The sequence below is a fragment of the Muntiacus reevesi genome, chromosome 15 (genome assembly GCF_963930625.1).
Source record: "Muntiacus reevesi chromosome 15, mMunRee1.1, whole genome shotgun sequence".
Classification (NCBI taxonomy): Eukaryota; Metazoa; Chordata; class Mammalia; order Artiodactyla; family Cervidae; genus Muntiacus; species Muntiacus reevesi.
Window position 1 is genome coordinate 6,631,805 of NC_089263.1, and position 23,618 is coordinate 6,655,422.

At 46.5% G+C, this 23,618-nt stretch overlaps 1 protein-coding gene across 1 annotated transcript in view; it reads left to right on the forward strand.

The window, feature by feature from the left end:
• TTC23 (tetratricopeptide repeat domain 23) overlaps positions 1-23,618 on the forward strand; it is a 140,911-nt gene that overhangs the window by 103,417 nt on the left and 13,876 nt on the right. Inside the window, exons 8-10 of the mRNA XM_065906944.1 lie at positions 2,141-2,246; positions 14,624-14,751; positions 19,800-19,949. Of these exons, the coding sequence (XP_065763016.1) occupies positions 2,141-2,246; positions 14,624-14,751; positions 19,800-19,949 (384 nt within the window). The remainder of the gene's footprint in view (positions 1-2,140; positions 2,247-14,623; positions 14,752-19,799; positions 19,950-23,618) is intronic.

The window sequence follows — 23,618 nt, forward strand, 5'->3', positions numbered from 1 at the left end:
TTATACAGAAAAACATTGAAGTTATGAAGATTTTGTGATACATTCAGACCCCTGTTAAGATTTTAGGATCCACTTTCTTGATACTGTGAACATTTTTGCTCATGGAAAACTTTGCATCCTGTTTCCAAGACAAAAAAGCAGCTTAGCTCTCAGAACATGTTAATTATTCATTTGAAAGTAATTTTGATGGACTCGCATCTTTTGCATTGACTTGAATTATAATACCGAGTGGAAACAAAATATGAAATCTTTTTGAATTCAAATTTGAGCTGTAGTCAATCTAAAATACTGTGTGTAAAAGGTCTTTGTAACAATATGAGTTAAATCTCTTCTGGCATCAGACGGTGCTCTCCTCACCCTCTGGATTGTAGAGATAGTAAACGCGGGGAAAAGACAAAGTAAACATGATCTATTAATATTTGCATTGGGGGCAGGGCAAGCTTTTTCTCTTGTTTTTTTTTATTTCCTGAGCACTGAACATTTGATTCCTCACTCTATCCCTCTGACTCCAATTTGAAAAGCATTTCCAATCAGAACTTCAGACCAACTTGAGGATAATGACTAATTATGGTTTGCCAAAATCACACATCCAGTTTATTTATATCCTGTAACTTAAAAAGTCATTTTAAAACAAAAGCTATTGTTAATGTTTACAAATATGAAATTCTGATTCTTCTAACAGCAATAAAAGCTATTACCAAGAATCTTGATTTGGAGTAGCCTCATCATAAGAAGTCTAGATCTAGTAACTCAGTAGGTTTTAACATATGACAAATGAGATGACAGTCTAGAGTCTACCCTGATTATCATCTCAGAAATGCATTTAGCTGGTAGTCAGAGGAGCAAGTCTCTCTGGCTTTGCTGTCTCACTGCTGTCTCTGTACTCGAGGATTCTAGTGCTCTGGGTTTATGTAGTCTAAGATTTAGGCTGTACTTTAATTCTCTTCCATTTGTGGTATCAATTTGAATATTTTTGACAATTTGTATTATCCTCATTTTATAGATGAAAAAACTGAGGTTGCTGAGGGGGTGATTTCCCCAAGATATTTCACAGGTAATAAAGCATGGAGATAAGACTCAGACCTTGATACTCTGCCTTCAGATTTGCTGTTTCTACCGTGTCATGAATGCTGACATCCCTCCTGGCTGGTGCACACTGCCCTGAGCACCCTGACTCCTTCAGCTTCCAGGAGCTATGAATGATTCATGGGATTATTTACTTGTTTGTTTGCTTAATGTCTTTTTATTTGGAGGGATGCATTTTGTATTTTATTTGAAAGGATTTTATTACTTTATGCTCATAATATCATGTGTGCGTGTGTGCTAAGTCACTTCAGTCATGTCCGATTTTTTGCAACCCTAGGACTGTAGCCAGCCCGGTTCCTCCATATGTGGGATTCTCCAGGCAAGACTACTGGAGTGGGTTGCCGTGCCCTCCTCCAGGGGATCTTCCCAACCCAGGGATTGAATCCGCGTCTCTTATGTCTCTGCATTGGCAGACGGGTTCTTTGCCACTTGCGCCACCTGAGAGCCCCATAATATCATCAAGTGGTTCTTTTCCATTAGAGAATTTTTAAATGGGCTTCGTCTCAAGGAACTGAGCTGTTTACTGTGCTCGGGCAGTTCCCATGGCCGGTTCGCTGAGGATGTAGCTGAATGGGCTTGGCAGACCAAGCATGGGGATGGGGTCAGGATTTCAGTGGGTGAGGCTGCTGACACTGGGGGTGAGTCCCCCTCTCTGGACTGGCCAGTGGTAGGGGACTGTGCTTGCCCACTTCTGCTGCAGCACTGGCACTTTTTAATTCATCTCCTTCCTTCTGGAAACCAACCCCCACTCCTTCTTCTACTGACAGTGCACTCATGGGAGGATAGACTTTTAAATGATTTACTTAGAAATAAGTCCTGGCCACAGCATCAAGCCATCTGGACTCAGCGTCCAGGGCTTGGTACATTCTTTCTGCACTGCAGGATGCTTTTAAAACCCAACTCCCCCCAGAGTTGATTGTGCTTCCACATAAATTACATTGTTTAGGTTGCTGGAAGTTTCCTTGGCTTTCTGCTTATCGCTGCAAGAACAGTTTGTTCCTGCTGCCGCTGCCAAGCATGTAAGCAAACGTGTTTCTTCTTTTCGTGACGACAGGCGCATCTCATCGTCCTGAAAGGAAGCCCCTCTCGAGAGGAGGCAGCCGTGTCCGCACACACCGTCGCCTGTGCCGCTGTCGCTTCCGGGAGGCCTGAGCACCACGGTGAGAGCAAGCGCGAGCCTTCCCAGGGGCAGAGCAGACTGCTCCCTCCTGACCATGCACAGCGGGGTTGTGGGCTCGCTGCCTTTGGCATGGGTGGACGGGCAAAGGGAGCTGTGATGGTCGCTTCAGAGAGCATTCTCGGTTAGGTCCACCAGAGCCCTTTGGTTTCTAGCCATTTTCAGCCTTCTTCGAGACCTGTACTCTCAAACACAGCAAATCCAAACGTAGCTCTCAGAGCCCCAGAGAGTTCATGCTGGGCCTACAGGGTGGCCTCCTGGGCTTTCGAAGGTGATCTATTTTTAAAGATTGTTGTGCAGCTACTGTGGCAACAGATCTGGCCTCTTGAAACGCCGGCCTTCAGACCCTCCCAGGGCTGAGCTTTCAATCAGGATAAACTTACACGTCTTCAGGATTCCAAAAGGAAGTTGCCACTTATGAGTCATAGAGTTTTTCTTAGTCCTACATAATAGGTAGAGTGGTGAGCTTGGGAGTTTTTTAATCTTCCATCCCGGGCTCCGAGCATACAGTAGGCCTCTACTGATGAAGAACATACTATCCTAATGACTTTTTCTTGTTGTTGGCCAGAATATTCAGAAACAAGAGTATGATTCATAAAGAAGACCTGAGGTGTATTCCAAGATGTCAGATAAAAATACTTATCCATTATAGGAAAATAAGGTCCAGTGTGGCATCAAGCTAGAAGTCAACATTTGGAAGGTTTGAGGCTGAGGTTCTGGGAGCAGGCGCTGGCTAAGATGAGAAGGCTGATTGTGGGGGTGGGGGGGGGGGCCGGTGCAGCTGAAGGGGGCACCTTGGGAGCAGACTGGTCTGCAGAGGTCCCTGGACCGGGCAGGGGCTCCTGTCCTGGAAGGAGCTGAGGAAGGGGGTCTATCTGCCCATCCCCCCTTGCTGCTACTGCTGCTGCTAAGTCGCTTCAGTCGTGTCCGACTCTGTGCGACCCCATAGACAGCAGTCCACCAGGCTCCCCCATCCCTGGGATTCTCCAGGCAAGAACACTGGAGTGGGTTGCCATTTCCTTCTCCAATGCATGAAAGGAAAAGTGAAAGTGAAGTTGTTCAGTCGTGTCCGATTCTTAGTGACCCCACGGACTGCAGCCTACCAGGCTCCTCCGTCCATGGGATTTTCCAGGCAAGAGTACTGGAGTGGGGCAATCCGCCCTTAACGATCCCTCATTCTGGTCTCCAGGAGCTTTGCGCACCTTTTCAGAGCCAGAGGATAGGGAAGGCAGACGCCCTTTCTCATTCTAGCTCCCTGGAGCACTCCACACCTCAACCAACTTCCAAACCTGCAGAGAGCCAATATTTTCACCAACCTGTTGGTGGCTAACATTCCTTTAATAGGCAGGAGAACCTTCCATGCCACAAGTATTAATAGGATACTTAAAATGCAAACAGGATGGAAACCCCTACATTAGCAGGGGTCACAAACCTACATGTCCATAGGGAGCAGGTAAGCAATCCGAGTGAAGCAGATGGTCCTTAGAAACCAGTAGCAGCAGCAGCAGCAGCATAATTATGATTGGCAGCTAACCCTTGGCTGTAATCTGAGAGATGCAATAGGGAGTGGTGAGGGCTGTGACAAGCTGGGGAAGCCTGTCCCCTGTCCAAAGCGAGCAGCAACTGCTGTTCAGCTCTGGCCCATCACTGTCATGTGGAAGGCAGGCTTGTATCGGCAGGTTTGCTTTTTCAAGAGAAGGCAGAAATCTGAAGTTTTATGTGAAATCAATGCATAGTTGATGGTAACTAAGCCAAATATGTTTCAGGCTCTGAAGGAGGCAAAACAAGTGTGGAGGGCTAGATCCCTAACTTCTGACCTGGGAGCATGAGATACATTTTTTTCTAAGTTTTCCAGTCTAAATATGATGTTGATATAGCCTCCCCTGTAAGTCAAGAATGCTACTAATACCTACTTGATGCAGATAATTAGGTCTATGAAAATTTAATGACCTCACTTAGTAATAATAGCTAATTCTTACATAGTATGTAGTGTCACGGTTCTGACTGAGCTAACAAAGGTAACTTACCACAGCTCTGTGAGGTTGATACAAGTCCCCAGGTCTCAGATGGAGAAACTGAGGCATGCAGGCTTAGGTAATTTCCCAAGAGCCATAGCCAGGGCCTGTAGATTTGAACCCAGCCTCTTGACCTCCCTGCTGTGTAACAAGGACTGGCACTGCACTTGCCTTTTCCCTCCTTCCCCCCCTGCACCCCCCACTTACACCTGCCAGAGAGTGTGTGGCTCTGGGGAGGGAGAGGACGCGGGAAGAGTGAAGGCAGCCCAAGGAGGCCCGCCCAGGAGCCCACACAGGCCTCAGCCCCGCTTCTGCCCTGTGGCTCTCGGGCAGCTCAGACCACGTGGTGAGCGGCCCCGGGGAGCCGGCTCGCCTCTCAGTGTCTGAGAGATCGGAGGAGGGTGAGTAGGGAAGGAGAGAGGCAAACTTGCCCAGGAGCGGGGAGTTGGACAGTCGCAGCTGGCTTTGCAGGTTAGGGAGGGGGCTGCTTCTGCCTGAGGCCTGGAGCAGTGGCTGCTTGAAACACTGACCCACGGAGCCCCCAGGAGCCTGGAGCCAGCGGGAATCTCAGCAGCATCATATTAACAAGACGACAGCGGCAGTACCAAGCGTCGTTGGATGCGGGTGCTGGCGCTCTCACCAAAATGCCTGTCTCATTTCACAAAGGAGATGACCCAGCCAGCTCTCCACACCACAGCCCCGTCCACTCTCAACTCACAGCTTTACCCAAGAAGGACAAAGCCCCAGTCCATCCGAGGAGGCTCCCTTCTCAGATGCAGCCTCCACTGGTCCGAGGACATGCGAAATGTCTATGACTTGACACTGGCAGAAAGCGTTTACTTGAAAGCAAGGAGGAGGCCGGGCAGAGATGCTGTCGGATCAGAACAGCTGCCATGCAGCAGCAGCAGGAAGCCCCGGAGCTGGGGCAGAGAGAAGCCCGGCCCTCGCCCCCAAGGCCTCAGACCTCAAACCCGAAACAGGTGCATCAGAAGAGCCAAAGCAGAGACCCAGCAGCTCATTCCTACTGTGTTAACAGGCTCGAGGATGCTGCCAGAGGAACCTGTGTTTCCTTGACGGAGAGCACGGAGAAGACAGGAAGACGACCTGGCAGGCTGCTGCTGAGACCGTTTGTCCCAGTCTTACCCACACGTGCCTAACCTCGGCCTGGGCCCAGAGGAGCCGTGTTAACACGTGTGCGCTCGGCATCCCCCCAAAACAGGGGTGAGTGGGGTCCCCCCTTCCAGCCAGGAGCCACAGGGGCAGTGGCTAGGTGCCTCCCCACCGCCTTTCAGGGCTCCTGGGTTTCATTTCTCTGCTGTCACTTAACACACAGCTGACACGGTGACGAGGAACCCACCCAGGGCTGAGGCTCTCCAGGCCTCTGCTACCTCCAGCAAGGGGAAAGGAAAGGAGAGAATTTGGAAGTGATCTTTGACAGCTAAGCAAGGGCCCGGCCTCCCCACCCAGCTCTCACCCAGGCAGGCCTCTCTGGCCTGGACTTTGGTCACTTGTGGTTCGGAAGTCCCTGGGAGCAAATCCATACTTTCCACTGAGCACCGAGGATCTCAGCTCTACTCTCCTATGCGGAAACTTGTCTGTGCCAAGTACAGTTTGTTTGTTTGTTTTTAAAAGAATCGTTAATGGGGGGAAATTTCTCATTTGGGGATTCTCCATAGCCTGCTTGCTGAATGCCCATTGAAGGCATTGCCCTCCAATAAACAAAACGTCACTGGCCAAGAAGCCAGTGTGTTTCTGGCTCCACACTCAAACGAATCCCTTTGCTCTGTGCCTTCCCGCATTCCTTATGCAGACAAAACTGCCCTAGAAGTCACGGAGGATTGTCATTGCATAAGGCTCCCAATTCAGGCTAGCGAAATGTCACTAACCTGAGCCTGGCCAGCTTCCCAGAGCAGCCATAGACAAACTTGGTGTTAACAGTTCTCCCAGCCCTGCTGAGCGTCAGGGCATTGGCCTTGTGTTTATAACTCTTCTCCTAAAGGACATTAAAATGAAATGGGCTGAAGCCAAGTACATTTTAGTGTAAACCTTTGAGAGGCAGAGCCCGCTGAGCTCGGGTGGCCTTGTTTGGAAGTGGCCCCATGTGGGGCCTGGGCCTGGGAGCTCTGTTGGTTTCAGAGACAACAGGAGAGGACGGGCTATGCCCCTGCCTACCTTGGGGAGGGGGTGGGATCCCCAGTTCTCAGCTCTGTGGACAGACTCACAGGCATGTCTCCCCAGCCCTCTCTCATCTTGACATCTCCCCTCGTCTTATACAGTAGTCAGGAAATATGTGGGTGTCTAAAGGTGGGCCCTGCATCTCCATGAAGTCCCCTGGCTTTTACCCTCCACGTCACCCCTTTGCTCAACTCTTCCTCCTGTGGCCTGGTTTTCAGCGTTGCCCATGCCGGGCCCTGCCTCACCTGAGGCCCGCTCCCTGCTCATGGGTTACCAGTGCTGCTTGAGCCCCGTGTGTCTCAGAGAGACTGGGAGTCAGGCCGTCTCTGGCACACACACACCCAGCTCCAGTGGGCTCCCAGCTGGTAACGAGGCCTCCAGGGAGCAGCCGTGGCCAGCGGCCTTCCCCTGCCTGTGGCCGTACTTGGCGGGCCCTGCTACCTCCGTCTCCCACTTCCAACCTGAGGCCCCGACAGCTGCTGGCCACCTGCCCCCCTCTTCCTCAGTCTTCCCACTGCCCCCCGCAAGCCCTGTGCGCTCTCAGAGACCCCGCCGCAGCTCCTCCCCAGGGCCCACCTCTCAGTGCAGAACGCCTAGCCTGGCTGAGCCTGGCACCCGAGCATCCCAAGCAGGTGTCAGTGTCCAGCCTGCTCTGCGTCCTGCAGGCCAGGTGGGGAAGGGAGGGGGCAGAGAGAGCAGTGGGTGTGGCCAGAGGAGAAAAGGGGCTAGGAGGACCCCCTCTCAGAAACCTCTGGAAGGCACCCTAGGGCACAGCCCGTCTAGAGGACTGGGGTCTAGACAGAGGCCAGGCACTGCCCACCTGAGCACACTCCAGATCAGACAGGGCGTGGCTCTCCGGGTGCTCTGTCCTCAGAGGTCCAGGGAGCCTGGGAGCCCAAAGCGGGGGCACGTGCAGGCTGCGGGGGTGGCAGCTCTTGAGGCTGGCAGAGAAGTAGAAGGGGTGGCCTTCTGCACCCTGAGCCTGTGCTGTTGGTCTCTCTTCACCGAGGTACAGCCTGTGGCAGAACTGAAACCTCATCGAGCTTTGCTTGCAAACTGCATTTCATCTGTGTGCCTGAGAACAAAGCCCGCAGCTTTATCCCTCTCCTCGGGAGGATGAAACTCTGATAACCACTTCTATGAGGCGCGAGTGTTTCACTTAGTACTAGCTAATAAGTTATGTCCACAGCTTCTTGGAAAAGCTTAAGTTATCAATACTCTGACTTGACTTTGAAACATATTATTAGGGCGGCTTATGGAAATCACATATACTTTACCAAGACAAGCCACTTCGGCAACAGACCTGAGGCTACTGAACCCCTGATGACTACTGGGTGGCCCCAAGCGATGCTGGAGGAGGACGGTCCTGGCCCGCTTCTGATGGTGAGGGCTTCGAAGCTGGCATCCCCGTGGTGACTGAGCCCTGCCAGGACCTGTGGGCCCCAGGAGCTGTGAGACCAGCCTGCCTCCACGTTGGTCACCTCACTCTGCTGATGCAAGCCCGCCCCCGAGATGGCCGTGGATTTCCAGGGGCCGTGGGGCTCAGCACCAGCAGGTCTGAGACATCTCCCAGATGCCGGGGACGATGTTCCTCTTGAAGGTGATCTTTCGGTGTGGAGAAAGCTTGTCTTGGGCTTCGTCTGTCCTCAGAAAACCCCATGCCCCCCACCCCGAGGCTGCTGGTTGGTCTCAGGGCAGCTGCCGGCACAGGGCCTCCAGCAGCTCCCAGCAGGGTCTAGATGGGTTCAATCTGTTTGTCTGCTGAGTATTGGCACTCCTCTGGGCTAACAGCAGGCTAAGATTTGAGACTTTCCATTTTCAAATTCCCTGGGGCCCTTAAAGCTTTTGCAGTTAGTGCAAAGTACAATTTCCCAAGACTATTACAAAGGATAATTGTCACATTGTACACCCAGGCTTCTCTCATAATGAAAGCTGTCCTCACTGTTCCAAAGCTTGCCTTTGGACAGCCTCAAGAAAATAAGCCCAGGGCTAACAGAATTTATTTTAATTAAAACCTCCTGACCTCTAAGGTGCCAAATCATAACCCCACTTTCCTCCTGCTCTTTGAATGGAGCCCTGGTTTTTTTAACGCCTTTGTATGCACACGCAGGTGGAACAATCTGAAGGGGCCTCTGGGAGACACTAAGCCAGCCTGCCCACTGGGCCACACTTGCCCCTCACCCTAACTTGCAGACAGCCCCGGTGTTCTGCAGGAGTGAAAATGGGAGAAGTCCGTGGCCTTGGAACACCTGTGCCACTGGGGCTCAGATTTATAAAGCTAAGTCATGGCCTGTGATTTAGAAAGTGACCTCATCCCTTGCTGAGGCCACCTGGCGTCAGGTTGCCGAGGATTCTAGAAGAGGCTTTTAAGCTTAGCAATGGCCACGTGTGTGAATGCTGAAACTGCTGGCTCCTGTGAACCCACACCCAGCATCAGGCACAAGGCCTGTGCCAGGAAGGGGCATCCCGCCCCAGGGGCTGTGACCTGTCCCTCTGGCAACGCCACTGTCGCTTGCACCAGAAGGACCTCCGAGGGGATGCCCGCTCCTGGGAGAACCAGCTCTGCTTCTCAGGGAGTCAGTCCCTAGGGGTAGTAGGGCAAGTTTTCTCTCCCCTCAGAGACTAATCATGGGGTTCATGGTTTAGGAAGCTAATTTGGGGGACGGGGGAAAATAAGTCAGGGTTTTGCAGTAAAGGAGCTCTCCTATATCCCAGGTAAAAATAAAAGTAGTTTCAAACTTACAGAAACAGGGAAGGCGCACGCAGGGTGTGCCCTGGACTTTCCACTGTTCCCGAGTCCTAGACTATTCTCAATGCAGCGTCCTGACAGGATCCCCAACTTGTGGTCAACTTGTACGTGACAACAGGTGTCAGAGAACCCTCTCCCTGGCCCTGCCTCTGCTGACTAGAGACTCCCAGGAACAGAATTAGGAGAACATGGACCTGTTGAGGAGCCGAGGACTCTGAAATGGGGGAAGAGAAGCAGCAATTTCAGGAGCTGACGCCCGAGGGCAGATTCTCAGGCAGGGCTGGTCTCTGACGCCTTGTCGCAAAGCCCAGCTTTCTTCCACTTCAGTAGCTATTCTGGCCTTGGTTTGAGTAATAAATTCCTTCCTTCCCCACAATCCCTCGCTTCCAGTCCCTCTTCCAGAGATCCAAAGGTGCTAACGAGCGTTCTCTTTGGAAAGTGTAACTGGGCCTCCCTGAGTTAGAGCCTGTGAGCTGTTAGCGCAGCAGTGTGACTTAGGCCTGTCGGCTTCCTTCCCCCCAGAGCCCTGTGAGGTCAGCCACACAAGGGAAGGGACTCGCGGCCCAGCCCAGATGCGGCGGTTTTGTGGGGGCGACGGGTCAGCGTGCGACTGCCAGGGACAGGAGCACTAAGAGGTGGGAGGACGTTATGAGGGCCTGGAAAGCGAGAAGGCACAGCTACATCCACCTGTGTCTGGAAGACCAGCTCCTTACCCAAGAAGGGAGGGGAACACTCCCCATCCCTTTTGACCTCTTCCTTTTTTCTGAGCCTGGCACCACTTCTGCAAAAGCCTGGGTCAGAAACTCAGTTCTTACCCTTTTGGTCCTGCCTCCTTCCCATGCCCTTTACATCTGCTCTTCTTTCAAGTTAGGGTTCATCTTGGGAAAACAAGGCTGAGACTCAGGAAAACCTCTCCTCTTCAAGAATGGCTCAGTTACAGTCTCTGGTTAATTTCCAGTTAAACAGAAACTAAAATATTAACAGTACTCCATTCTTGAGTAGACTTGTTAATTTTTAGACATGGAACATACATCTCTGTAATGCTTTTACAATCAACAATATAAATGCTACATCATCTCCACATTTGCTGTCATCAGATTATCAAAGTAACCAAAATAGATACTTAGTTCGAACATTTAATCTGTAATATATTCTCCCAAGAGTCAACAAAGACTAAAGTGATGTAACGTTTTTCATATACAGTAGTAAAATTTTCTACTACCAAAAAAAGAGTTTGAAAACTACTTTAGAAATCCATCTGCTGGTTTGGCAGTGGACAGACCCCCAGTGAAAGAGTGGAGCCGGGACCCCAGCTTACTAGACTTCTGTCAAGTTTCAAAGCCTGGGGCCAGCTGACCTCCCTGACAGGCAGCACCCCCCAGCCCAATTCTCACTTCTCTCCGACAGCCGCATAGATCTTCAGCAGAGAAGATCTTGCAGATAAGTGACGCTTGCGTGTTTTCAGACCTGAGTTCTCTTTAGGCTGCCTGGATTGGATAGACACGTCTCCCAGCTGTCTGTGTCTCTCCTTTCCACAACAGATCACTTGGGAGGTACTTGAATCGTTTCCGGAAACACATTTCTCATTGTGAATTTCAGAGCTGTTCTCAACTTGTCGAGTTGTATGGAGCCATTTATGTGCACGCTTCAGACCTTTGGACCACTCTGTCTGTTTTCATAGCACTGTTCTGTCCTCTCCATGTCCATCCCTGCTTCCAGTGTCCCTGCTGGTTAGCCTAGCGTGCATGAGGGAGGCCCATAGCCACAAACTGTCCCTGAAACTAAAAATTTCTTCATTTCCTGAGCACTGGCTAGGTGTCAGGCGTGTCATCAGTTATTTGTGGGCATTAACCCGTCTACTCCTTACAGCCACCCTATAACAGAGGCGCTGGCACGAAAGCCCCTCTCTGACATGAGAAACCGGAGGCCAAGCTTGGGAGGTGCAGAGCCGGCCGGCGGCAGGGCTGGGCCTGAGGGCAGGCAGCACCTGACCCCTGGGGCCCGCCCTCCTTCCCACCTGCTTCTCCACCTCCCGGAACAAGCACCTCCTGCACAGGCTTGCCCCATCCGTCCGTCTCTGTGAGTTCTGGAGCAGTGTGTTTGTGGTTCCTCTTTGGAAGTACTATCGTTCACATCAGAATATGAGAAAAATTAATCCATGGGCCCACTCTGCAAAAATATTAAAATAGACAATACCCTGTCCTGTCTAATCAAGAAAATGGGGAGAAAGCACAGAAACAAAATTAGAGGTGGTAAAGGGAAAATAATCAAACACAGAGGAAGCCTGAAGAAGCTAGAGATAACATTTTACCTTTGTGCTCATGTGTATTTGTGCTACACAGTTCATGGTTCATACTAGATTTCCAAATGGAAATGTCAAGTAGACCTTGAGTGCATGGGTCATAATCTGCCTCAACTGTGCGCTCATCATGTGAACCCATAAGGTTGTCTCCAGCAGGCACTTCGGTTGTGGTGGTGGGGGGTGGTCCCCTGTTCCTCAGGGACACTCACATTTTCCTCTGCTAGAGCAGGAGTCAGCAAACTTCAGCCCAGGGGCCAAATCGAGCTCCCCGCCCAATTTTCTAAACAGTTTTCTTGGCACACAGCCAGGCTGCTTTATTCACATATCATTTCTGGCTGCTTTTGTGCTACAAGTCTTTGGTCCGCAAAGCCTAAAATAGTTACCATTCGGTCCTTTATAGAATAAGTTTGTGACCCCTGTGCTGGAGTCCTATAATTTTTCTACTTTCAGCCTAGATTCTACTTTACAGAGTTTCTTTTTTAAATATTCTTTTCTATTATTGAAAATACCCTGTGATAAACCATATCACAATATCATCAAGGAATATTGACTATACCCTGTGATACACTCTGTGCTATATAGCAGGACCTTGTTGCTTACCCACTCTGCATATAATAGTTTGCATCTGCTAATCCCACACTAGCAGTCCTTCCCTCCCCTACCCCCACCCGGGCAACCACAAGTCGTCCTCTGCATCTGTGACTCCGTTTCTGATTCATAGGTAGGTTCATTTGTGTTGTATTTCAGATCCCACACACAGGTGATATCATATGGTATCTGTCTTTCTGACTTCACTTAGTATGATAATCTCTAGTTGTATCTATGTTGCTGCAAATGGCATTATTCCATTCTTTTTTACAGCCGAATAGCATTCCATTGTATACATGTACTGTACCTTCTTTATCCATTCATCTGTGGATGGACATTTAGGTTGTTTACATGTTTTGGATATTGAGAATAAAGCTGCTATGAACATGAGGGGCGTGTATCTTTTTGAATTACAGTTTTGTCCAGGTATATGCCCAGGAGTGGGATTGCTGGATCATATGGTAATTCTGTTTTTGGTTTTTTAAGGAACCTGTTTCTCCATAGTGGCTGCACCGACTTACATTACCACCAAGAGGGTAGGAGGGCTCCCTTTCCTCTACACCTTTTCCAGCATTTGCTGTATTTAGACTTTTTATTCATCGCCATTCTGACTGGTATGAGGTGGTACTTCACTGTAGTTTGATTTGCATTTTTCTGATAATTAGTGATGTTGAGCATCTTTTCATTTGCCTACTAGCCATCCGTGTGTCTTCTTTGGAGAAATATTTATTAAGTTCTTCTGCCCATTTTTCTGTTGGGTTGTTTGGTTGTTGTTGAGCTGTATTATCTGTTTGTATATTTTGGAGATTAAGGCCTTAGTTTTCTACTTCAATTTATTGGTTAAGAATTTCCAAACCAAGAGAATTCCGTGGCAGTCCAGTGGTTAGGATTCCATGCTTTCACTGCCATAGGCCTGGGTTCAGTTCCTGCTTGAGGAACTAAGATCCCACGAGCCATGTAGTGCAGAAGGAAGGAAGGGAAACAATTGGGGGGGAAAAAAAAGAATTTCCAAATAAAGTAGATGGTGCAAATTCTGCCCTCACACATGTGCATACTCCACGTACAGTCTTCCCGTTTCTTTCAGATGTTTTTTCAAGCCATGGCCTCTGGAGGGACAGCCTGAAGGCTTCTCTTTGGACCAGTGCTATTGCTGGTTTTAGGAATTCCTGGCTATACTGGTTTTCTTTTGCTGCATAGCAAATTATGGTTGTTTAAACACGCAGTTTAAGCTTTCAGTTCTGTCAGTCAGAAGTCTAGCATGGTAAGAGTGGCTTCTCTGCTGAGGCTAAAATCAAGTTGTCAGCCGGCTACATTCTCATCTGGAGCATGGGGTCCTTTTCTAAGCTCAACCCTGTTATTAACAGGATTCAGTTCTTTATGTTGTAGGACTGAAGCCCCTGTATTCTTGCTGACTGTGACCTCTCTCAGCTCCTATGGGCCACTTTTGGGTCCTTGTACCACGGTCCCCTCCATCTCAGGATTGGAGAACCTCCTTTTCAAATCCCTCTCATATTTTGGATCTTTCCGCTTTCCTTCTCTGCCCCGAACTAAAGAAAACTGCTTCTAAAGCTCTGGTGACATTAGGTTAGGCCCAAGGAGTAATCTCACTTTCTTACAGTCTATTGTGCTATATGACATTCCTTATGACAGGAGTAATATCTCAGCCTATCTATAAGCTCCACCCATAATCAATGAGGAGGACATAATCAAGGATGAGGGTCATTGGGGTCATCCTGGAAATCTGCCTGTGACACTGAATTTTGCAGGAGCCTCGTGTCATTTACTTACCACACACAGGCCTCAGGCCTCAGTAACCAACCCTGCTCAGGCTTATGAGACCCTAGGCATTTTGGAATACCGTAGACCTTTTTCCTAACCCCCTCATGGACCGTTCAGCTCCCCGCTCCCCGTCCCCATCCCTGCTCTGGCTTTCAGTTTCCTCTTCATTTTTCATATCTGAAATTTTCCTTTTTTGATTTTTGCTTTCAATATTGGCAAATATTCTAAAATATTTTTGTTACATTATAACCAATATGTTTAAGTGCTTGGAATAGTTGGGGTTTATCCTTCAGCAGCATGTCAGCTGTATTTTCCAGAATTATAGTGTTATTAAACTACATTCCAAGATTATAACATCCACTAAAGTCAATGGATCCTTGGAGTTCTAACCTCAGTAAGGAGCAACTAGAGCTTTATGAGGAATTAATGGTTAATCAACCTGAAAACTTAACGATGTGTCAGGTCTAGGGGAAATAGTTTCCCTGTTTGCATTAACTCTGCTTACTATATCACTGGGAGGGCCAAGATGTACGAAAACTGATGAAAATAAATAGCAGTATCTTTCTGAGAACTAGACCTTGTCTGATAAAGCAGTCAGATTAATGGGAAAAGACAGTTTCCCTAACTGGGTTATCTTGTCCAGTTACTTATTATTTTCCGAAAGTTCATCATCACTAAATGCATAGTTATTCTGTTTTCATTTCAAATCTGTGAGTAGTTTTCAAAATTGTTGTTGTGGTGCTTTTCTTTAGATGTGGCTGAGCAGTATTTTCAGGATAGCATGGCTAATCTCAAGGATGCTGAAGGGATGGAGAAAGCCAAATTTCTTTCAATTCAAGATGATTACTGCCATTTCCTACAAGTCACTGGACAAGATGAGGTGAGTGAGTTTGGACCACAACTGACAGTTATCTACTCGGGAAACCCAGTTGATACCCAAAGGGCAACTCCTACACTCTGCAAGCCTTAAGCACCTACTGTATACGAGGCATGTACCAGACCCCACAGGGAGAGGGATACATAAGGCCAGGTAGCCAGCTCCTGGATAGGCTCTCTTGGGGAACAATAAATTATGAGAACTTAGATGCCATGTCCACCTGCAAAGCACCCTAAAAGACTAGAAACCTTGAGAACCAGATGGACAGTCCCAGCTTATCACAACCTGTGGTTCTAGCTGGCATAGAAGGTAGCAATTATTGTGTCTTATTATCTTGGCTAATGAATGAAATTTGCATATCTAATAAGAACTACACAGTGCAGAAGTTATGGCTCACTGTCCATTGAACCATACAGACAAGTTTCCCATGGCTGGTAAAAATGGAACCAGACTCAGAGTTTAGTGTCATTTAACTATCCCAAGGGTAGTTAAACCCTTGGGAACTTGTTCCATAATAAGCCTAACAGCTACAAGACAGCCACATGCTTGATTTATATAAATATATCTGTATTTTCAACTCTAACCCATCAAGAGTAAATCCTTGAGAGGAAAACGTTTTTATTTTCTCTGCTGTTCTATAGACCTGCCCAACAGCTCTCTCCCAACTCAATGCTTTACCCTTCTCTCAACTGATGTGAGCTTAAGGATGGATTTTCAATCTAGGTGTACCCATGTTCCTCAGGCCAAATAGGGCTACAGTAACCATAATAAATGGAGTTTCCATATTTTTTCTGGATCACTCAGCCAAGTAGAGAGGGGCCTTCCGGGGGTCTCTGGTGGAGACCCGAGCTCTAGAAGCTCTGTGGAGAGCGCTCAGGGCAGAAGTCTGACAGGAAGTGTGCCCCCATCATGCCTCACCCCGTCTAGCTCGTCAGTCGTCGTCACCTGCAGAAGGCCCCTTGACTCCATCCATCAGTTGCCATCTCTTCTCTGCCAGTCATCATCTCCTGCCTGGACCACTCTAGGAAACCCTGCGCCCCAACTGCTCCTTCCACTCTTGCCCTTTTCTAACCCATTCTGAATAAGGAAGCCATGGTGATCTTTTAAAAAAGCAAATCTGATCAGCAGGCCTCTATTTGTAAAATACTCCATTGGCTTCTCAGTGCCCTTAAGGGAAGCTGGAATCCCGCATTGCCCACAATACCTTGCAAGATCTGAAATCTGCTGGCATTTCCAGTCTCATTTTTGCCCCCTCCCCTGATGTGTGTTGCACAGTGGCCTTTTCTAATCCACACTTCTGGGCAGTGTCAGCACTTGTTTCCTGCTCTTGGAAGGTTCTTCATGGATCTCCTGGCTAATGCAGATCCATCCTTCAGAACTCACCAGCTTGCCTGATTCCTCTCCCCCAGTCTTCATTAGATTGTCCCCACTATTTTTCATCATGGAATCCAGTTTAATGTAATTGTATAGTGTGGTAATGTATTACCATAATGGTGGCACTTCCCAGGTGGTGCTCGTGGTAAAGAACCCGCCTGCCAGTGCAGGAGACATGCGGGTTCGATCCCTGGGTCAGGATGATCCCCTGGAGGAGGGCTTGGCAACCCCCTCCAGTGTTCTTGCCTGGAGAATCCCAGAATCTCTCCCTGGACAGAGGAACCTGGCCAGCTACAGTCTATGGAATCTCCAAGAGTCAGACACAACTAAAGCGATGTGGCACGCATGCACACATGGAAGTGAAAAAGTTCCTTTGAACTGTGTTAAGATATTCTTCTAGTTGTGCTGCTCTGCCAACAAGAACCCTCTCTAACTTCTTATTCCCCGTAACCCCTCAGCCTGGCATGCCGCCGCCTCTACCAGCCCAGCCCGTGACGCCTGCCTCACCTCCCTCTGCTCCGCTTTCTGTCCTCGGCTGTAGTCACATTCGTCCCCTCACTGGCCCTGAATGTGCCGTGTGCTCGCACCCCTACCGCTGTGTGCCCAGGTGCCCGAGCCTGCCTCTTAGCCCACCTGAATCCTGATTATTCTTTCCTTCTCTCCGTTAAACTTGTCTAACTCTCAGAGACTGTCACAGTCTGGATTTCCTCTATACCCATGTCCATGTGGCATCTTTCCCACTGCCATCTCAACATGCACTTCTATCTCCAGCTTCCTCAATTACGCTGTAAATGGCATTGAGAGCATCCTTTAGGAGAAGGAGCTGGGCTCTTCTTTCCCCCACTGGCTCCTCCAAGCCTGACAGCCAATTTTCATGGAAAAGCTGCCAAACCCAGCACTTGCCTCATGGTCCCTGGGACAGGACATGACAGGCTTCAGCATCAGGAAGACCTGAACCAAGGGGGGGTCAGGTGTGTCTTCACAACTGACCCAGCTCTTCCCCAGCAGTGACTTGTCTTTCCACCTAACAAATTGTTTCTCTCTTATCAGTGCCTTTCCTGGGGTTCCCTGATCCCGACCCCAGCACCTAATTCATATTCTTGCCAATAAAATGAGCGAAGGCTTTGCCAGCTCCTCTGTCTGGGGAGTGCTGGTAGGGTGCCTTCAGGGCTAAGTGGTGGGCGAGGCTTCTTCACCGATTTCTGCTTTGTTCGGCTCTTAAATTGGGCGTTTGTGTTCTCTAACTGCAACCATGCTTTCGTGGAGGACATGATGGAAGAATTTTGGAGAAACATGGGAGATCGACATGCAGGGCTTTCCCTCTGTATGTCTTAGTGTCTGACTGAAGAGATGAATTCCAACCCGTATTTTTTTATTCCATGTGGGTATAAATAAGTCAGATAAACCAAACAGAATGTCAGACCTATTTAACTTTTCACCATGTCCGAATGTTTGCTTTTCATTTCCTGAAGTATTTCTTGTGAGAAACAGAAAACCCTGGAATATATTCTGGATACTCTGTAAGGAGATAAATTGCCAGGAAACTATAGTTTTACATACAAACATCAGTGTGCCCAGAGAAAGAAGAGCCTGAAACTAAGAGGGACTGAAGCGGGCAGGACCAGACCCAGCTCTGCCGCTGACGGGCTCTCTGACTCTGAGCGAGCTTCTCGACTGCCCTGTGCCTCGGTTTCCTCCTCTGTCAAACAAGGACTAAAATTGTCCTTATGGAAAGGAGAGAGTGCGAGCAAAAGAGCTCACACACATCAACTGTTTAGCACAGTTCTTGACGCGTAAAGGACACAATGCATTTCATGGTACTTTTTATTCTTCCTACTCAGCTAAACAGACTGGTTCCAAACTGGGAAAGGAGTACGTCAAGGCTGTATATTGTCACCCTGCTTATTTAACTTATATGCAGAGTACATCATGAGAAATGCCGGGCTGGATAAAGCACAAGCTGGAATCAAGATTGCCGGGAGAAATATCGATAACCTCAGATACGCAGATGACATCACCCTTATGGCAGAAAGCGAAGAGCTAAAGAGTCTCTCGGAGAAAACAAGAGAATGAAAAAGTTGGCTAAAAACTCTCAACATTCAGAAAACTAAGATCATGGCATCCAGTCCCATCACTTCATGGGGGAGTAATCAATGGGGAAAAATAGATGCGGAAACAGTGAAAACAGTGAGAGACTTTATTTTTCTGGGCTCCAAAATCATTGCAGATGGTGACTGCAGCCATGAAATTAAAAGACGCTTGCTCCTTGGAAGAAAAGCTATGACGAACCTAGACAGCACATTAAAAAGCAGAGACATTACTTTGCCAACAAAGGTCCGTCTACTCAAAGCTATGCTTTTTCCAGTAGTCATGTATGGATGTGAGAGTTGGACTATAAAGAAGGTTGAGGGCCAAAAAATTGATGCTTTTGAACTGTGGTGTTGGAGAAGACTCTTGAGAGTCCCTTGGACTGCAAGGAGAGCCAACCAGTCCATCCTAAAGGAGATCAGTCCTGAATATTCATTGGAAGGACTGATGCTGAAGCTGAAACTCCAATACTTTGGCCACCTGATGCAAAGAACTGACTCATTTGAAAAGACCCTGATGCTGGGAAAGATTGAAAGCAGGAAGAAAAGTGGATGACAGAGGATGAGATAATTGGATGGCATCACCAACTCGATGGACATGAGTTTGAGTAAGCTTCGGGAGTTGGTGATGAGCAGAGAAGCCTGGCGTGCTGCAGTCCATGGGGTCACAAAGAGTTGGCCATGACTGAGCGACTGAACTCAGCTCAACTCAGCTAAAATGGGTTCCTGTAACATCTGAGGTGGCTTTTTCTCCAGGGTTCTTTTATGTATTCTCTCTTCAGAGTTCACACCATCCCTGACCCCCTCCCAACCCCTCCACCCCATGTACGTTATTTCCTGATTCCTATTTGAGAAGGTAAGTAGGCTCAGCTCATGAGACACACTTCCAAAACTCATTCACCCTAAAAATGAAAATGTATATCATGTGTATCAGTTACACCATTTTCTTAGGAGGCACTGTTACTGGCATTTTCTTTATCCAGCTTTGAACTTAAAAAAAAATCTTTTATTTAAATTGGAGGATAATTGCTTTACAATATTGTGACGGTTTTTGCCATACATCAACATGAATCAGCCACAGGTACACATGTGTCCCCCCCATCCCCACCCCATCTCTCCACGTTGTCCCAGAGCACGGCTTTGGGTGCCCTGCTTCATGCATCAAACTCGCCCTGGTCATCTGTTTTACATGTGGTGATGTACATGTTTCAATGCTTTTCTCTCAAATCATCCCAACTTCTTCTCCCACTGAGTCCTGAAGTCTGTTCTTTACACCCGTGCCTCCTTTGCTGCCCTGCATGTAGGATCATTGGTACCATCTTTCCAGATTCCATATATATGCGTTAATATATGGTGTTTGTCTTTCTGACTTACTTCACTGTGTTTAATAGGCTCCAGTCTCATCCACCTCATTAGAACTGACTCAAATGCATTCCTTTTTATGGCTGAGTAATATTCTATTGTGTACCATAACTTCCTTATCCAATCATCTGCCGATGGACATCTAGGTTGCTTCCATGTCCTGGCTGTTGTAAATAGTGAGGCAATGAACATTTTTATTTAACCGGCTGCTTTTTATTCCTTTCGCAGAGAGCCACTTCAATCCTTAGAGAGTCCCTGGAGGCCAAAGTGGCCGTGTTTGGTGATTTCAGCCCTGAGGTGGCAGAAACATATCGGCTCCTGGGTGTGGCTGACCTGGCACAGGGGAACCAGACCGGTGCCCACAAGAAACTGAAGAAGGTAAAGCTGTAGCCCGACTAACTCGGAAGAAAATCCTCCCACCCTTCCTGCCTCTGCACCACACTCTTCTTAAATGAAACTTTACAGGTGGCTTATTTAGGTTAGATGGCATCAGTGTTGCAGTTGATCTCAGCTAACACTTTTGGGGGCAAAAGATATAGTAATCCTCTTGTGCACATAGATTTTTAAATAAATTATCAATTATTCTTTACCATGTAAATAATTTTAAATTTGTAAATAATGTAATTCATCAATCTTATTTTACTCTTTCTATTCACTCAGTTTACAGAGGAACTCTTCCATATGTTCCTCTAGTACTTATGTTTATTTCTTTTTAAATTGGAGTTTGTGTGGATGGCATAACGTATGACTCTAATGTTATTTTCTTCCCAAATGGCTGCCCAGTTGTCCAGCACCATTTTATTAAAGAGTCCATCTGTGCTCTAGTGAGTTAAGATAACACTTTCATTATATACTACATTTCCACATGTACTTGAGTCTATTTCCAAATTTCTTGCTATTCTACTTTTTTCTTTGTTTATTTGAATTCCAGTACCTCATTACCTTAATTATAGAGATTTCATAGCATATGAAATATAGTATATGGTATATGGTAGGGTTAGACTCCCTTCATTATTTTTTTATAAACCCCTAGAATATCAGATTTTCTAAATATTCTGACATGTTTATTTTTCCACATGAATTTTGGTATCAACTTGTCTAGCTCCATTAAAATCTGGTGATATTTTTTGGAGAATTGCGTTACTTATAAATGGGTCTCAGGAGGACAGACATCACTATGATGTTGAGTCGTTCTACCAGAGAACAAGGGATGTCTTTATCTGTGTTCATGTCTACTTTAGCCTCACTCAGGAACATTTTAAAGTGTGCCTCAAAAAAAAAAAAAAAAAAAAATAAAGTGTGCCTCATATAGATTCGTACATTTCTTACTAAATTGATTTCTAAGCATTTTATATTCTTTAATGCTATTATAAGTGGAGTTTTATCCACTATTATGTATTTTGTGTAGACAAAGACCATAGGTTTCTCTGTGTTAATTTTATGTTCTGCTAGCTTGCTTCTTTTGCTACTTGAGTTATTTGAGCACTGATTCTCTCAAGTTTTCCAGGTATACTATTATATCATCTGCAAACAGTTTACCTTCTGTTTTCCAGATTTTATGCCTCTGATTGATTTGTTTTTGTCTTATTGAATTGCCTCATACCTCTAGTACAATAATAATGTTGGAATGATAGGCATTCTCGCCTCATTCCTGGTCTTAGTGGAAATGTCTCTAGTGATTCCTCATTTAATATATGCTGACTTTGGACTAAGATTTATATATTTTATTGTGGTTAGGAAGTATCCAAGAATTGCTATGTTTATGAGTGTTTTTTAATTAGAAATAATTGCTGGATTTTATTTGATAAAATAATTCAGTTTGTCAGCATCAGTGGAGATAATGAGATGATTCTTCTTAGATCACTTAATATGGATGCATTTTATTATAATATCAAACCAACCTTGCATTCTTGGAGTAAATCCACTTAGTCCTAATGAATTATTCTCAATGTGATATTGATTCTGTTTGCTAATATTTATTTTTTGCAACTATTTTGTTTTGTACCAATACTTGTAAGTGATATTTGTCTAAATATCAATGTTATTTTTCTTCATAAAAATAATTTGGAAGTTTACCTTTATTGTCTATGTACTAAAGGAGTTTATACAACATTAAAACTATCTAGTCTTTGAAAGTTTACACCACCTGTGAAACTCTTTAGGCATGGTGCTTTTAGTGGGGTGATATCCTTGATAGTTTTCTGTATTTCTTTTACAAATCAGTTGGTCTGTTGAAGCTTTCTATTTCTAATAGGGTCACTTTGTTAAACTATGTTTTCCCGGCTAATTGTCTATTTCATTTACATTTTCAGATTGATTTGCATAAAGATTTGCCAAATAGTCTGATGAACTTTTTAAATTTCTACTTTTTTAATAGTTATTTTCCCATTTTAATTCTTAGTTGGTTTTTTTCACGCTTTTACCTTGACTGAGTTTGTGGTTTCTCTATTTTGTTAATTATTCTTAGAAATGGGATTTGAATTCCATGGATAAATGGCCTTCCAATTCTCTATTTCATTAATTTCTGATTTTATCTTTATTCTTTCTTTCCTTGTGACTTATTTGTTTTACTTTGTTGGGATTTTTCCCGCCTTTTTTAATTGGGAATTTAATTCATTTGAGTTTTCATTTTTATTGATATAAGCATTTTAGGCTATGAATTATTCTCTTATTATTGCTTTAAATGAATTTATAAGTTCTGTCATGTTGTGTTTTCATTACATTAATTAGTTTTAAAATGGTGAAAACCTATGTAAGTAAAATAATTGCCTAAACCGAAAGAATTAACTTTAGTTCTGAGTGAGCTGTTTTTTAAGTCAAGACTTTTTCTCTTTTTATGACTTCTGATTCTGCTGCAAAAGTCACCAGATTTGGTAACATGCATTTTGGCTATTTTTTAATGAGATAATGCATGTTCATTATCAGTCTACAAGTTATTGGATATCTTCTATGGGCCAATTACTGTTGTAGGCAGAATGGAGAAAGACAACGAATAGCCAGGAAAAATATGCCTCTTGTCTTTGTGAGACTTTCTAGTCTAGCCAGGAAGATATATCATGCCAACCATTTTAGAGAAGTTAGACATGACACCGATGCCAAAGACTAACTTACAGTGAGGGAGAGATGAGAGAGAGAGTTGAGGGTGGCAATTGCTCTGGGTTTCCCCAACCCCCACTTTTAAGCTAATGCTTATTGAGTGACTCTTACGTCCCCAGCACTAAGTTAAATGATTTATCTGTTAACTTATACAAGCCTTATAGAAACCCTAAGATTTGGATACCTCTGCTCTCTGTTTTCACAGAGAGGGAAACTGAGGCTGAAAGGATGTGTCTGGGCCTGGACTGCAAAGCTGGGAGCCGTCAGAGTGGGGATGTAGCACCAGGCAGCCCATACTGTGACATCTACACTATCATCACTCTCCCCTCGTGGGCTTCCAAATAAGAATCTGTTTGAATAGGTGCCTCTTGTGTTTAGAGGAAGTTTGAAAACCAGAGTACAGAGAATGCCAAGATAGGATAAGTAGGAGCCTTTGGGTTGCCACTGACAATATAACTCAAATTAGCTTAGGTATAAAGAAGCATCTATTGTCTTATGGTTTCCAAGGGAGCTCTGACAGGTGTATGATGAGCAGCGCAAAGACCCAGCGGAGCCTCAAGAGAGAGAGTCAAGGCCAAACTCAAGTGGCACCAGGGCGCTGTCTGCTCAGGAACCCTGCCTGCCTCTCTCTGCACCTTCTCCTCCTCCTCGCTCATGGCAGCGTCTCCCCTGCCAGCAGGGATGGCGGCCAGCCCTCCAGAGCTTTACTTCCAGCCCCCACTGCCATTTCTCAGTCAGAGCTTGAAGTTCTCAGGCAAAGACTGAGAGGCCTGGCTTGGATCCGGTACCCGAGGCCAGGGGCGTGGTGCAGGGTAAGACAATGGTGACTTCAGGCCGCTGGGTGGCCCACAGTGGAGGGGGCGCAAAAATCGCTGTCCTTTGATCAGACAACCTGAACAGGGTCACTAGAGCCCCTCCCTATTTGGGGGCATGTGCACTAATAGGCTTGCC